The following is an 18069-nucleotide window of genomic DNA, read 5'->3' on the forward strand; positions in this document are numbered from 1 at the left end:
ATCATGAGGACATGAATAGTCGACAGCTTTGTAACACAATGTAACACAAAAAATTAATAGGGCAACTGCAGAAAAATAAAATTTTATTCACTCTTATAAACATAGACACGGTGCTATTGTCAAGAATATAACTTCAAATACAAGTACTGCCTATTGATGAAATGATAAATTATACTCAACAAAACGCCATTTTTGTATGTTATCTTAGTATCAATGATTTCTGAAGATTTTTTGCTAAACTAGCAAAGAGTTTAGAAAGATTTCTGATGTATCATTTAACAACCTTCTAATAGCCAGACTTAAAGTAACCGTGAACGCATGAGGACTGGGTTTCTCTCAAATTATCTAAATGTTAGTAATTATTCAGTGAATGTTTCTAAATCTGAAACTTTTTAGTCATAAATTATTAGCAGGTGTTAAATTACGACTTTAGCGCTAAAAAATCTTATTTCCAATTTAATAACGAGCTGTTAAGTTATAATCTACTCTTTATGAAAGTTGATTTGTTGGTTTCTTGAATTTCGCATAAAGCTACTCGAAAGATAGTTGCATTAGCTGTCCTTAATTTTGAAGTGATAGACTAAAGTGGGAGAAGCTAATCAACATCGCCCACCGCCAACTCTTGGACTGCTATTTACTAATTAATAGTGGGATTGACCATTACATTATAACGTTCCTACGGCTTAAAGGGCAATCATTCGAAGTTACGACTCTCAGATTGTAAGTCAAGTACCCTAACCACCAAGCTCCTTTCTAAATGACACAAAATAGACAATTGAGTCAATTGCTTACCTGTTCAACAACAAAAATTCTGTAATCCAATAATTGTCTCTGCAAAAGAGGATGTAAATAGCTAAGTAAAATCAACAAATGTTCTTTCCTGTCTCGAAAGGGAATAATAACAGCCACACGGTGGCTGGACTTGCAAGTAGGTGGAGACCAAGCGCCTCCTAGTCGTAGCTGAGAAACAAGCATCACAACATCGTCTTCCGTTGGCGTATTGAAAGTTAGATTCAGTCTTCCGACTGTAAAAACAACAAAAAATCGTAAGTCCTAAATACGATTCTTGGACATTTTTAAGAGGGTAAATCCTAACAACCTGAGATAAGTAAGCATTAAATCATTAGTTGACATTGTATTAAATAATTTGTATCTTACAAAGAAGAATTTGTGTAAAACAAATATTTATAGAATTACAATTAGACTGTATTTTATTCTGTTTATGAGCAGATATTTTAATGTCCGGAAGAGCAACTAACTAGACGAAAATCTTGACAAAAATGATTTATTTATTCTGTAGATCTTTTTTAAAACACACGCTCAAAAACTCTTAACTTGGACCTCTTTTTATTCACTTATTTTTTTAAATTTATTAATGTGAGTTGTTTGTGTCTAGAATTAAATGAGTACGTTTTAATTCAAGTATGTCTTTTTACTGGTAGATGCTGTTGTTTGTTATTAAGCACAAAGCGCGATCTGTGCTCCGCCTACCACGGGTATCGAAACCTGGTTTTTAGCGGTATAAGTCCGCAGACATACCGCTGTGTCACCGATGGGGCTAATGGTAGATATAATTTTAAAAGTTATAAAAAGGTGAAAACGTGCCAAGAAATGTAGCAATTGAAAAAAATAAGAAATGAGAAACGTAACGTCTTACAGACTCCAAGAAGGTTTAAATCAGGCTTTCATTAATTCTGTAAATTCATTTCAAAAGGAAATATGTTAAAATATTTTCATAATTATAATGTAAAATATTTTGAATTTCTGTTTTTCCTTTTTAAAAGAAGGTAGGAAGAGTTGCCATGTATAATAACTTATTCGTTATTCAGGGATCTATGACTGATGATCATAGCACTGCCTCAATCAATATTCACTCGCTGTGAACTAGTGATTAATAAATATTACCCGCCAAAGCAGTTTTAAGAAATAATGCATACGAACAAAGCCTGTAATTATTTTATAACAGAAGCACGTCAATGTTTCAAAATATACTGCACTTGGAGTACCGAGAATATTGACATTTAAGTTCGACAAACAACTAAGTACTTAAATGTTCACATTACTTGGAATATCTAACAGATTTTCAATTAATTTTGCTTGATGACTTATTGCATACTGGTTCTTTAGCTTTGAATTATCGAACAGATTAACAGTATAATTTGATTGAAAGCCTAGTGCTTAATGGTTAATAGCACCTAAATTATCGAATATATTAACAATTAAGTTATATAGATAGCTTGGAAACTTAATAGATTAAAACATCTGGATTATTAAACAGTTTGACAATTGAATCTGTAATTAACTTAGTGCGTACTGGTTCACAATACCTTAATTATTAATGGTTCACAATACCTTAATTATCAAAGAGAAAAGTTTCACGGACAACCTAACGCATATTGGTTCACAAACCAGAATATACAAACTTTACAACAAAAACTCTCTTGGACAAGTTCTTAGAATGAGTTAACAATAACTTGTATAGACTACAAAAGTGATCAAAAAGCTAGATTATCAAGATATATTTACTTTTCGAGAAAAGGAAAAATTATTTACGTAATTTTATGAAAAAAGAAGAAAACAAGACGTACCTATATGAATTACCTCTATCACTTAATTATTATTATATGTAATTCTACAGAAGAAGAAAATAAATAAGACTTAAGTATCTGAAATAGTAATTATTATTAATCATTAACATTATGAAATACGAAAAATCAAATTACTTTTATTAATTAAGTATTAATATATTGTATAAGTTATTAAAAAATAAAAACAAAAAAGATATTTCATTGTTCAATTGCTAAAACGTAAAATAACACGAAGTAGGAATATTTTGTATCATTAAACGTCTTAGTCCCTAGCTATACTTACAGAGTGAATATCCTTAATTTACCAGTAGTGAAATACTTTTTTGTTTCCTAGGTTCCATAAAACTAAATGTAACTCAGAAACTAAATCGAAATTTTATACAGAAAATTGAAAGAAATATCTTTTTTTATGATTTATTTTTAGTAAAGATATAATTATTAACATTAAATGGCTTAAACATCAGAAATTAGTTCACGAGCTGCTTTCCCGAAATCCGCTAACAATATAATTAATTGGTTCTTATGAACAAATGATACGTCATTGTTAAGGCAGTTTCTAGCAAGCACGAATTTTCATAATATATGACGTAATTACATATTGTTTTTGCTAATACGAATGATAACATTCTGTAATTTGAGAGTGACACATCCATCGACTCCTACCTGTCAACCCACAGTTACCTAAGTAAATATAGAAGATTAATACCCTCTCTTCTGCACAGTAGTATTATAATCAGTGTGAAATATTAATACCATCGCTATCTGTATTTGTGCTCATCTGCACAGCAGTATTATTTTAATGTAGAATACTAACACCCACGCTCTTTGCACATGTACATCATTAACCAATATGAATATAAAAATATAGAATTAAAACTAGTAGTTTTTATGACACCATATTTATTAGCAATATAAACATAGAGTTAAATTAGCGCGTTTCTAAATATTTCAGTATTCGAATCACACAATTAAATATAACACGTTTTGCAGTACCTAACAAGTCACTGTTAGAAAACAGAGCTAAATGTACCATGTTTTGTTTCCTAAAGGTATCAGTATTATAAATATATTGTTCAATAAATCGGTTAGGTTGTGTGACTTTAGAAATATCATCATCAGACACACATTGATATAAATAAATCTTTACAGATTGAGCTCTTTTCATAGTTATAATAAGAGTATTAGCATTAAATATATTTTCATTATTATACCCTCTAGCATTAAATGTTTCTCGTGATTGTCGAAAACGCATCATCTGGTATCAAACATCTTAAATCTTGCTTTGAAAATCAGTTCAAAAAAATCGCATCAATGTTGTTCAGTTGTTAAAGCTGTTGCCTTGAGTGTTTGACATTGCAACATAATACAATATTTTGCAGCACAGTGAAAACACTCTGGTTCATTTGGTCATACTTACAAATAATTAGCTCAAAACCCGTAAAATATGGACATATCACGTAAGATATCAGTTATTCACAGATGAAGAGTTGCAAAGTCTCGTTGCAGAAAAGGGCACTAAGAGTACTAAAAACATAATCATAGGCGCTCTAAAAGTATTCGAGGAATATTGCACTGCACGGAGAATAACTGTGGATAACAATATCAAAAATCTTGCCTAGGCAAATTTCCTGCTGAAGTTAGACTGGTGCATACTTTATACGTTTACTGTAAGTTGTAAACATATGAAGATACAATCTTTTTGCTATCTCATATTTAGTGATAAATTCATTGAATTAGTGTGGCCTAATCCACGATTAAATTAATTATATGTCATATAAATATTATAATCGTCTACAAAATGGGCCTATGACTTTCATAACCATATTACCAGTAATGACATATATAGATATATAAACGAATAGGCCTAAGGGTTTAAATTACATATACTGAGATACTGAAATATTGTTTAATTACAATAATAATAATACAGATAAATCTTACTGATTTATTACTAATTTTTAAAATTATATTAAAATATTCAATGAAATGTAAAACTTTAAAATTATCATGTAAGCTCGGGGTTTTAGACTGAATATTTCAAGTGACAGCGCTAATTAATTAGAGTGTAGTAAAACAGAAAACAGAAGAAGGAGAGGTAGAATAAAACAATTAATGAGTGGTGATTTCTGAAAACAGATTATATCGTGCCTTTATAATCAGTCAACATTTTGTTTAACTTGTTGTAAAGAAATACATGTACATCGTTATTAACGAAAAAGAACAGGACTATAAAAATAAAATTTCGACATAAAGAAAGATCTAAGTTTCATTTTAAGAATAGCAAACATGTCGCAAATAATAAATATATCAGATACAAAAAGGAAAGCTGTACAATCATCGTGAAACAATAGAGTCAAATACATAAAAATAGAGTAAAAGTGAATACTGTTTAAAAGCAAAGGACAGTTCTGCAGATATAATTAAAAGCAAAGAAGAAGAAGGAGCAACCCTTATTAGATAACAAGAAAAGAGCCACATAAAGAATGCTTTGTCAAAAAAGGAGTAAATGATCCCGATTAAACAACTGAATTGCTACAACATAAAATTGTGATGGGGAAAAACAACGTACAACATTAAACAACTGGATCGCTACCACAGAAATATTGTGATGGGGAAAAAACGTACAACATTAAACAATTGGATCGCTACCACAGAAATATTGTGATGGGGAAAAAACGTACAACATTAAATAACTGGATCGCTACCACAGAAAGATTGTGATGGAAAAAAAACGTAAAACATTAAACAACTGGATCACTACCACAGAAATATTGTGATGGGGAAAAAACGTACATTAAACAATTGGATCGCTACCATAGAAATATTGTGATGGGGAAAAAACGTACAACATTAAACAACTGGATCACTACCACAGAAATATTGTGATGGGAAAAAAAAACGTACAACATTAAACAACTGGATCGCTACCACAGAAATATTGTGATGGGGAAAAAACGTACAACAGTACTGAAAAACTAAAACAGCTCAATAGGTAAAAAATGTGCTTTAAGAGAAAGATTAAGTTGATAAAACAGTGTCATAGAAGCAAATGTTACTGTTTTTTGTTTTTGTAAAAATAAAGTTATAAAATCTTATTTAATTAAGTAACAGGAGCACTGCCGCATATAAATTTTATGAAAAAGGAAAATAATTGCTATACTTATCATCCAAAATGTAAAAATTTTACATATTCTTATTAAAGAACACATACTGGGCCAAAGGTAAAACATTTCTTGATTAAGTAACTGGAAGTAATGTCACATCTAGTCTGCAATATAACCGAGTAGGATGTAGAATCCCGATTAAACAATTGGAAGAGCGTCACAGGAAAAGTGTGATGCATTTGTATTTATGGCAAAGCTACGAAGGTTACCTGTCGCCGACCCTAGTTTTTAACATGGCCCTGTTTCTATTGTTTAGTAAGAGATATATGTTTTTACTTATACTCCATATTTTATCTTTGGGACTCTACCTATCCTTTATCGGTATTTGTTTTTTATGACAATGATACACATAATTTAATAAGTATTTCACATCTTTTTCTTTTACTAAACATTTTATATGAGGTACTGTTCCAGTTATTTAATCAGAATTGTCGTTTTCCCTTTATGTTCTTATTGTTTTTATCTAACAACTGGGCACGGGTTGGCTCTATGGTACAGCTCTAGATTTCGAAGCTGGTCAGCTAGCTTCGAGTCCGTGTGATACCACAAAATATTCCCGCCTCAAAAGCTGTAGGTGCGTTATAAGAGTGACAGCCAAACTCTTAGCGGGGACGGTGGGGTGCTTCTGACTTGCTATAATTTTCCTCTGCTCAGTAACATAGAAATTTCGTAAAAGCGAAAGATGTACATATTCTGGAATAAGAAAAACATGTACTCTTATTAAATACGTACATCCTTACTATGAAACAGTAACTAAGACTCGGATAAAAGGTTTTGTCAATTTTGATTAAACAACTAGAACAGTGCCATAAATAAAGTACGTAGTGAAGGAGACGGGTGTCAAAACCATGTTAAGAATCTGGATTACTAAAACAGATAGACTGTGTTGCAAATACGAAGGTTATATAATTCTGTTTAACTAACTGGAACAATATCAGTAGATATTTCTGTAAATGGGATGTGTTGTCAAGAGATGAAACGTACAACTACAATTAAACAACCAGAACCTTTCTAGCAAAATTTATTGTACAATGGTGATTACATAACTGGGTCACCATTAACAAATAAATTATGTTATGAAAGGGAAAGGCGTAAGATACTGATAAAACAGCTGAAGAAATGTACCAGATATAAACAACCGGATCTCTGACACATATAAATCGTTTTGTGAGGGGGAAAGACGTACAATAGAGATAAAAAAAACTAGACAAGTGTCACAAATATAATGCATTTTAAAGGACTTTGGTGTAAAATTGTAATTAAATAACCGGATCACTGATGCAGATAATTTTGTTGTAAAACTAAAAAGACGTAAAATAATGTTCAAGCAACTTAAATAGTGCCACAAGTAAAATATAACGTAAAAAAAAGAAGTATCTATAATTCTAATTAAACGTCTGAAAGAGTATCACAACGAAAAGAAAAAGTAAGAATTAAAAAAAATGCAATATTTATCAAGCAACTGGCATCATGCCAGTGCTAAATATGTAATGCAAAGAAATGGGTACAATGCTAATTAAACAACTAGGAAGATTCCACTAATAAAATGTATTTTAAAAGACAAAGACATATAATTAAATGAAGTGGAACACAACATGACTTGTAAAAGATGAGAGTCTGGTCTAGAGGCCTCGTTTTAACAACCTGAGAATGTCATGACGAAAAATGTTTAACATAGAATAAAAATGTACAATATTGATTAAACGAATGACACAGATAGAAGTGCTTTGTAAAAGAGTAACAAGTAGTCTTGATTTGATAACTGTCAAAGAGCCACAGATAGAATCAGTTGTAAATGAGGAAAAGGTTCAATACTGAGTTAACAGCTAGAGCAGTATCAAAGACAAAATTTGTTGTAAGAACAAAAATATGTATACGATACTGAATGTACAGAATGAAAAAGTGTCAGAAAACATTTTTTGTCAATGAGTACAATATAATTTAATGAGAATAAAACAAGTTGCACAGTACCACTTACAAAATGTGATGTGGAAGAACAAATATCCGAAATCTTGTTTATATGACTGAAACGTGCCACAAATCTATAAATTGATGATTAAAGAATATCGGAGATAACTTTCATTGTAGCAGTGACAGGTGTTCCAAAATGGTTTAAAACACTATGACAAATCACATGTAACACTATGACAAATCACATGTGTTGGAAACGATATAATTATAATAAATAATAATAATATATAATAAATAATTTATAATCCTGACTATAAAATTGGAAAAGTGCCATAGATGAAACATTTGAGATGAAATAGGTTGTAAAGTACTGTTTAAATAAATAGCCCAATACCAGTGTTAAAATATGCTGTAAAAAAATGAAAGAAACTGTATCCTGATTAGGCAACTGGAAAAGTTCAAAAGACAAAATATTTGGTAAACGTGAAATATTTACCATACTAATAAAAGAAATGCCACGGTGCCACTGATAAAACTTCCTGAGAGAAATTGTAGTATCGTTGTTAAATAAATAAAAATATGGTAAATATTATATGTGCTTTAAACTACAGAGATGTAAAATCCATATTAAGCAACCGGAACTGTCTCACAGACATTTTTTGTTTGTAAAGAAGAAGGTAGGTAGGTAGTTAGAGTTTTATGGTACAAAGCACTGGGTAAACGTAAGGTTCTAGTAGTCAATACAATAAATTATAAATAAATATAAAGTATGGCAATAATGTAGAAGAATAAAACATTCGAAAACGTTATCTTGTACTTTTTTTGTAACTGTTTTGGTATAGACAAGTAAAAAATGATACAAGATTATAAAGAACTAAAATAACTTATTGCTCGTAAAAATATAAACACAAGATTAATCTGGACAGTATCACCGTCGCCAATGACTCTGTCTAATATCAAAGGTAAACCATGAGATAAAATACGTATAAAACGACATCGCTGCTGGCGACTGTAGCGACAGCACGAAAGTATAATGTGGGCAGTTGTGACTTGAGTGTCACAAAGGCTACAAGATTGCGGATCAGTCCCTTGCAAAATAAATATATTAGTAATAAAACTATAGTCAATGTGTAGCCTCTCTTTCTGATTTGTACGAAAACTAGATGGCCAAACAATAACAGTATCTTTCACCTGGAAACACTTGTTATGAATTTGCTCCCTCCAAATGAACTGCCAACTGGCGTGAAGTCATGCGTTGATGACGGGTCTAGAGGTCACATAAGGGAAACGCTTGACTGTGACAACGCCAGAACAGACGGATTTAGCTGCTTTGTAAGCAATTTCATTCCCGCGGTTATCAACATGGCCAGAAATCCATAATAATTTAATAAATAAGGATTATAACAACGAATGAACCAGTTTTTTCTGAATGTCTAAAGTAATTGAATAATAACTCACATTAAGCAATTTAAGGACATCACGTAGAAGCTAAGCAGTAGACCAACTGTACGATCTATACTGACTCACTTAGCTCTTTGAATCTAAGGCAAGTGAAATTGCATACAACTCGGCAGAGAAAACAGAATCTTTAGAGAGGATCCTGTGAACAACTACTTAGTCACAGCAAACCATGACAGAATCACCTAATAGCATACAGGTTCCAGAATCTTCACGACAGAGTTTCTGGCTGAAACATAGCCTAGAGATTCATAGTCCAGCTTCATTTAAGTGAAGGCATGATAGACCTTCATCATAGAACATCTATCTGCTTCCTCAGAAGTGTAGGAAAAGACATGGAGGATGTTCAGTGCCCTTGTACATTTGACACGGAGCTGCTTACTGTGAGGATAAATGTTTTCTACCAGTCAAAGAGAATTCTCAATAACTTTAACTTAGTCACCACAGGGATCATGGCACCTCCAATGTGGAGCTCTGGATCAGGGTGCAATCCCCACTGGAGGTAAAAATGTTTAGATGACGAGAAGGTGAAACCATTTGCTGCAGTTCACTCCAATAAGCAAGTGAGGGTAGTCTTAAGCTGCCATTCCATAAACCTCATATTCGAAGACAGACAGGAAATCTAAAAGTTATCAACTGTCCTTAATCACCATACCTCTTTCTCCTCCTCCATTTAGGGTATGAACGAAGGTAGGAAAAGTGGAAACCATTACAGTCAATACAATGTGAGCCCAGTTGACATTCATAGCTATCGTAGCCTTTGCCATCACAACGAACACATGTCAAAGAACCACTACAAGATGTTTTAGAGTGTTAAAACTGCTGGATTGGAAACATCTGAGAACGTTATGAACATGAAGTTTCAACTTACAGTTCAGCTACCCTGTCTTGAAAGTAGCAGACAGTCGTGGTGATGTAAACGTCAAAATAAGAACGTTGCTAGGCTGCATTATTTCATCTTTATAAGTAGAGATTCATTGAACACTTAAAACTCCTTGGCTGGTGAAACCAGCGAGAATCTTTGACTCGGGGATGTTAATTAGGTACCTCTCAAACCTTAATAAGTATACCCCCAATGGACTTTGACTTGGAGTTCACTAAACTGTGCTCGTGATAATTAGACCAATATGTCTTCCAAATGTAATTTCTTGACTGACCTAGGAGTGCCAACAAGCCACTCTAATTTGAAAAAGGGAGGCACCTGCTCTAGAGACTTATCCAATAATGAATGAAGAATAAGAAATTGGGGTGCAGGATTGCATGAAGTTGGGGACTGTGGAACAGACTTCTATGTGTGGTTTTTCCAATTATTGCTTCTTCTTCTTGTTCATTTGATTTTGATTAAGTTAGATATCCATAAGGTAAAGAAAAGATTCAGTACCCACTGATCTCACTCACCATAGGTTCCTACTATACTGCCAAACAAGGACAATGCAGCTATGCCAGGGTTTCGTAGGCACTATACCCAAACCGTACTCTAGACATAATGCCCATAACAACCGCTGAGGGCGTCCAATACTGGCACTCGGTTGACCCTCTACAGGAATTCAGGGCCAAAGTCGTGTGTTCTAGTGTCCCCGACACCACTCAACCACCAGAATCCTCTCCTCCCATTCACGGGTCGTCACGCGTGACAAACACGTCGATGGATGTCTGGATCCATGAGGAGGAAATCTGTACAGACAGAAACTTCCATGGGAGGTCCCCTCACCACGTACAGGAATCCAGGTTGAAGGGAGAGATAAAATATATCGAAAACAAAAATAAAAGATGTACAACCCTAGATAAACATACAGAACAATGCCACAGATAAAAATGAAGAAAAAAGGGATTTCCATTAATAAATGTCACAATACTCCAGAGAAAATGTGTTGTATCAGCAAAAGATATTTCACCAAGATTAAACAACTGCATTAATTCCAAAGATTTAAAATTTGGCAAAAGTATAACTCTATTGTACTGATTAAAGAAATATCACAGTGCCACTGACTTTTCAAATCATAAATATGTTCGATACTCAATAATTATCGTAATGTACAAAAAAGAAAACAAACTGGAACAATGTCACAGAAAAAAATTAATTTGTAAGGAAAAAGATGTACAATAATGTTTGAATAATTGAATATTGGCAGAGATAGAATATGTTATAAGAGAAAAAGGTGGAAATTATTTTCAAACAAATGTAATAATGCTACAGATAGTGTTTATAAAAATATATCTGGAAGAATGATTCAAGATTGATAGTATTCCACATATGAAATGTTTTGTAAAGGATACTGTCACAGATGACGTGTGATATAAAGGAGAAAGATATACAATACTAATTAAATAAATATAATAAAATCACACATAAAAAGTTATATAACTGAGAAGTATGTAAAATCTTTGTAAAAGGAAGAGGCCTACTAATAAAGAATTTTCTAAGAAAAAGTTATACATTACTGATTATACAACAAGAACAGTACGACACATACACATGACTTGTACAGGCGATAGATATACACCCCTCACTAAACATCTCAAACACTGTCACAGAAAAAACGCCAGATTAAGGAATAAATATGTACAATACTGATTAAACAATTGATACAATGCCACAGAAAATAATTTAAAATAATAATGAAGTACATGATCCAGTGCCTTATCTAAAACTTTTTTAATTATAAATATGAGCAATCTTGTTTAAACATCTGGAATATATTACTTGTTTTGCAAAGGAAAAACATAAACAATTCTGTTTAAACAAATAAATAATCCCGTATTAAAAATGTTGAAAAGATAAAGATGTACAATTGAATTAAACAACAGAAACATGGGCACTTAAAAAGATGTACAATTGAATTAAACAACAGAAACAGGGCACTTAAAAAGATGTATAATTGAATTAAACAACAGAAACATGGGCACTTAAAAAGATGTACAATTGAATTAAACAACAGAAACATGGGCACTTAAAAAGATGTACAATTGAATTAAACAACAGAAACATGGGCACTTAAAAAGATGTATAATTGAATTAAACGACAGAGACATGGGCACTTAAAAAGATGTACAATTGAATTAAACAACAGAAACATGGGCACTTAAAAAGATGTATAATTGAATTAAACGACAGAGACATGGGCATGACTTTTTTTCGAAAAAAAAAGATGTACAATGTTGATTATACAGTGTCAGAGATAGAATATTTTGAAAAAGAAATAATAAACAATACATATAGATAATTGAATCAATACCACAGACAAAATGTTTGTTAGAGAGAAAGAGGCTCAATCCGTATTACATAACCTGAATAGTCCCACAGATAGAACATTTAGTAAATGTAAAAAGCCACATAGACACTTACAATACGTGTTTGTTTTTTCTAGATGACAAAGATGTACAGTACTTATTAAGTAAATAAAAAACTGTCACAAGTAACATATGCTTTAATGAATACAGAAGTAAAAAATTTTGATTAAACAAGTATAACTGTGCTGCAAACAAATCCTAATAACTAGAACAATGCCACAGTGTTGTAATGGAGAGATATGTACAACACTGATTAATAACTAGAACAATGCCACAGTGTTGTAATGGAGAGATATGTACAACACTGATTAATAACTAGAATAATGCCACGGTGTTGTAATGGAGAGATATGTACAACACTGATTAATAACTAGAACAATGCCACAGTGTTGTAATGGAGAGATATGAACAACACAGATTAATAACTAGAACAATGCCATGGTGTTGTAATGGAGAGATATGTACAACACTGATTAATAACTAGAACAATGCCACAGTATTGTAATGGAGAAAAATCTTTCATTATTCTGGACAATAAATATAAATAATTAGTTTTAGTAAAATTTAAGTTTGTTCAAAATATCGAATCTTTACAAAAAATATCAAATACCTGATCTTTCACTTGTCATAAATAGCATGTACTTTTTATTTTGCTCCAGCGTGATTTCACGCTTCTTTATATGAAATTGTTCATAAGGCACCTTTTATGTGTTCTTGTTTCTTTGTCTTAGTTATCTCTACTCTCTATCAGTCTATCTATATATCTAAGATAAGTACATATTATTGAAAAAAGTTTGTTTTATGACTATTTGCTTGCTTCTTTTCATTGAGTGAACGAAACTGAAACTGTTTTTTTCCCTATTAATACTCTCTATGTGGAAATCTTCAAAGTGTTTTTTTTTCCACTGGTGATACGACGTATGTAATAAAAAATTATATTTTAGAAATAATGTGTGATGAGTTCAATATTGGCAGTTTTATACCATTACAGGGTAAATTACCCGTCCCCAGTGACGGGAAAAGTTAAAGTTATTCTATCAATTTAAATAATGTCATGAACTTTATTTAAAAGGTTAACTGCACTGTACTCTTTATTTCACTTAGAGCCAACGCTCTGAGCTACATATACCGCCCACCGATGAAAATTAATTGTTGAGCATGTCGGTCATGCTAAGAGCCGCTCAACAATAACATACGGTAAATCTACATTTTTATTCTTTATGTTACGTCTCATTTTGAAATGTGAATGATAGTGTGGTTGATTCCTAATTATTTAGTGTAGAATATCCCGCTTGAGAATTAAAATTTGGCATCAACATTATTCATGATTGTTCTTTTGTCATTTCAAAAGTGAATGTTGAGCTTTGTCTGCGTGTGCAGTTTTTCAAATGTAGCGCAAGAAGCGGCAGCTGTAAACCGCAGACAGACGAACGCTCGGATGGACACCACGGTTCGCAATATGTATATGATAAAGTGTATATGTATTGTACTTCGTTCTCTAAATTATGGTAATTTTATTCCCTACATATCTTGAAACAGTTGCGAGGTCTCCGTAACGAATGTTTTCTATCTTTACATTTTAAAATAAGACTTTGGTAAAATAATATAGAACGTTGTGTATCGTACTGTAGCGTTGACACATTTCTCATATTAATATGGCAGAAAATATATAACTCAAATATACAAAAGTTATTATATTTATTTTGATAGCCTATACGAAAGTAATTTCCATCAGAGAATCTAAAGTATTGAGGACAATGTTGCGCCCCAGTGGCACAGCGGTATGTCTGCGGACTTACAACGCTAGAATCCGGGTTTCGATACCCGTGGTGGGCAGAGCACAGATAGCCCATTGTGTAGCTTTGTGCTTAATTACAAAGAAAGAAAGGACAATGTCAATTTAAAAATCATAATTTATTTCTCAGCCTTTAGAAACTTTTATTCATCAGACATATCTATTTAAAGGAATCTTGCACTAATAACCAATTTTCATTTCATTCAGTATAAATGATTGAATGTTTTGAGTAAATCAAAAAATGGGTTATTAAAATATAATTAGATGAGATATAACACACAAAGAGTGCCTAATAAATTACGTTGACTGGGCATAACATACTAGAACAACCGAGAATATAAATTGGAAGAAAGGAACGAACTTTATTAACATAGTACTTCAAATTTATTTTAAGTTAAAACGTAACCTGTCTAATACTTTCAGTTGACCGCAAAAAACAAAATTAACAAACTCAAACAACCTGATTCTTTAAGTTGACTGAAAATAAACAAACTAATATCATCTAGTATTTTATTGACTGAAAATAACAAACTAAAACCACCTGGTACTTTAAGTGACGTAAAAATGATAAAATAAAATCACCTGGCGTTTAAAGTTGGATGCAAATAACAAACTAAAACAACCTGGTACTTTAAGCGGCGTAAAATAATAAATTAAAATCACCTGGCGTTTAAAGTTGGCTGCAAAAAACAAACTAAAACAACCTGGTACTTTAAGTGGCGTAACAAATAACAAACTAAATCCACTTGGTAATTTACATTAACTAAAAATAATAAATTAAAACTTTACTTCTGCGAAATTTATTTTTTACTTCTTAATCAGTTTCTTATAAGACTATTTTATTATTCAGTTAAGAGTTCGTTGTTTAAGTATATTTGTATATAAGTTTTATTTGAAGAAGTTGATTTTAATTATTATAATTTATATGCTCTTACGTTACACTTCATAGTAATAATTGATCTGTTTTAAATTAAGTACGTATTTTGTTGTTTATGATTATATGTACCTAAAAACAGAAACTTTAAAACATGTCAAATACGAAATGCCTGGCTCATGAATGAAATAAGCTACAGAAATTTTACGCATGTATTGAAAATTACATCTCGGTCACTCCTTTTCTTACATACTCAAACTTGTTTGGTTGTTAAATATCATGCTCACAATCAGAATATTCAGAAATCTAATTGTGAACGTATCGAACTACAAGTTTACTGCTTCGTTACTCATAAAGTTGCTGATTGATACCCAACTCTGCTGAAAGATTACCAAACTTAGATCAGAGTGAGAGACCACCTTAAGGTTCCGTTCCTCATAGTCTGAGCGAGTAATAGGGAAGGATATTTAATCATCACGGTGTAAGTTTGTCCTTCGTCAAAAACAGCCATACACATTCACAAACGTCATATCACTGACTTACCAAAACTTTCAAGAACACGACAACAAACATTTTGTTTATGCTTTCAACAACACACGATAAATACTAGTATATTTTGCTCTATCTTTTTTAATCATATAAATAGTTAAATATAACTACTTTTGCATATATGTCAAACAGACAGCAAAGTTTTTCTAGGTCACGTGGAGAGCTTTTCTATCTACCAATAAATGTCGAAATATGGCCATTATAGAATAAAAGGCATCGATGTGCAAGAAATCAAAAGACTTTTTTTCATCTTCTGTTATTGAAAAAGAAGAATCTAATTAATGGTTAAAACATTTCAAAATAACCAGTTTCCATGACAGATTAATCATTGCTCTGTTTATTGTTGGATAAGAATAGTTAACAAAGAATAAAATATTTACTGAGATTGATCAACTTTATTTGTTTTGTATATTTACATAAGTTGCATAAAAATGGCCAAACTTCCATTATTGTAATGAGAGTAATATTAAGTATAATTTAGATCACATTTTAAATCAACATGATCTTTAAGATTCTTTAGAAGCGATTTAATTAAGTTGTATTAACCATATGCTAAGTTTATGTAAAATAAAGAATATATGCTTAAGGAAAGCTAATTAGCGGGAGATTTCAGTATGAATACTAGCCAAAGGAAATTGTTTCTTTTGCAAATGTTTTTTGGAACTAAACTCAATTAAAAAAAATAATTTCTATACACACATATAAGCATATATATATTAAAAGTATATAAAGATATTTCAACTAAAATGGTATCTTGAAACCATATGCACGTATATACTCGGTAATAGTTGGAAACTACCTACTTCGGTATGTTAAACTAACGAAATTACAAACAAAAGAAGTTAAAACATCATAGAGAAACAGTGATAATAACTGCACTCTAAAGGATGTACGATACTATATGGAAGTTAAATACATAAATATTTATTTTAAAAACCTGAAAAGAAAACACAAAAGTGTGTAAAAAAATAACCAGAAACTACTTTTGGAAGTATGCACAATAACGTATAAAGACTACTTGTACAAACATGTAAAATATCCTCCAAACACACATACACAAGTAAACAAAATATCGTATAGAAACTATTCACACAGGAATTTGCCATAAGTGTATATGTACAGTTCTGTGTGAAAACTACATACACAGGCAATCAAAATGCCGTATAGAAACTATATACACAGGTAAATAGAATGTTGTATAGAAACGATATACACAGGAATTTAAGATAATTTTATATGTACAGTATTGTGCGAAAACTACATGAGCAGACAAAAACAATAAGCTCTGGAACTACACATGTACTTGCGTCTATAAACCAATGTCTAGAAATTACAAACAAAAACTACTTGAAAACTATATTTACGTGTATATAGAATAACGTCTATGAACTTCGTAAACAAATATGAAAGACAATAAATGGAAACAGTACATACACGTGCAATAAAATGTAGAAACCATACACACGTGTGCTTACAGTATCTTTTGGAAACGACACCATTGCGTATGTATGATGAACTGTGGAAAATAATTAAACAATGTGTAGGATAAAGTCTGGAAATCGCACAAGCACGAACACTCACACCAGAATATAAAGTAGTGTCGAAAACCTATATACACGCAGATATATACAGTACCGTTTGGAAATTACATACATAAGTATGTACAATAAAATCCAGAAACTACGCACAAGTGTAAGCAATAACGTTTCGAAACTGTACATGTGTATAAAATTCACAGTAAGCTACTAATCCAATAAATGTAAAGTACTTTTAGAAACTATATACATAAGTATGCATAATAATGTCTAGAAACTATATACACAAGTATGTATAATAATGTTTAGAAACTATATACAAAAGTATGCGTGATAATACCTGAAAACTATATACACAAGTATGCATACAAGGTTTGGAAACTATATAACAAGTATGCATAATAATGTTTGAAAACTGTATACACAATTATGCATAATAATAACTGGAAACTATATACACAAGTATGCGTGATAATATAACAATTACATGTAACACCTTCTGAATGCAACAAACACAACTGTTTCAAATAACTCCTGAAAACTACTATATAAATATTCAAAGTAACGTCTGGTACACATGCACACGAGTATTTAGATGAATTTTTAGATCTTACATACAATAACATCCGGAAAAAATACAATTAATATCTAGAATAGCGATTAGAATATATGTGCTAGACAGACAGGGATTCACAAGAACGTATAAAAATTGCCTACACATGTACTTAAAACAATGTTTTGAAACTATACCTACATTAGTGTGTTGAGAATTATCTGGAAACACAAACGCACATACAGAAGTTTTAGAATCTGCATTACTGTGATAACATATTTCTTCGACGTTTTGTGTAACTGAGTTCGTAAAACATTTGTTCAGAAAAACAAAGAAACTCGTATATCTAAA

General features: G+C 31.5%; 1 protein-coding gene across 1 annotated transcript in view; it reads right to left on the reverse strand.

Annotated features, from left to right (window-relative positions):
* Positions 1-780: 780 nt before the first annotated feature.
* LOC111089023 (beta-1,4-galactosyltransferase 3-like) overlaps positions 781-18069 on the reverse strand; it is a 44513-nt gene continuing 27224 nt past the window's right edge. The window contains exon 2 of the mRNA XM_022400643.1: positions 781-1025. Coding sequence (XP_022256351.1) covers positions 781-1025 — 245 coding nt within the window. The remainder of the gene's footprint in view (positions 1026-18069) is intronic.

Source organism: Limulus polyphemus, unplaced genomic scaffold (assembly GCF_000517525.1).
Source record: "Limulus polyphemus unplaced genomic scaffold, Limulus_polyphemus-2.1.2 Scaffold5035, whole genome shotgun sequence".
In the NCBI taxonomy this organism is placed as follows: Eukaryota; Metazoa; Arthropoda; class Merostomata; order Xiphosura; family Limulidae; genus Limulus; species Limulus polyphemus.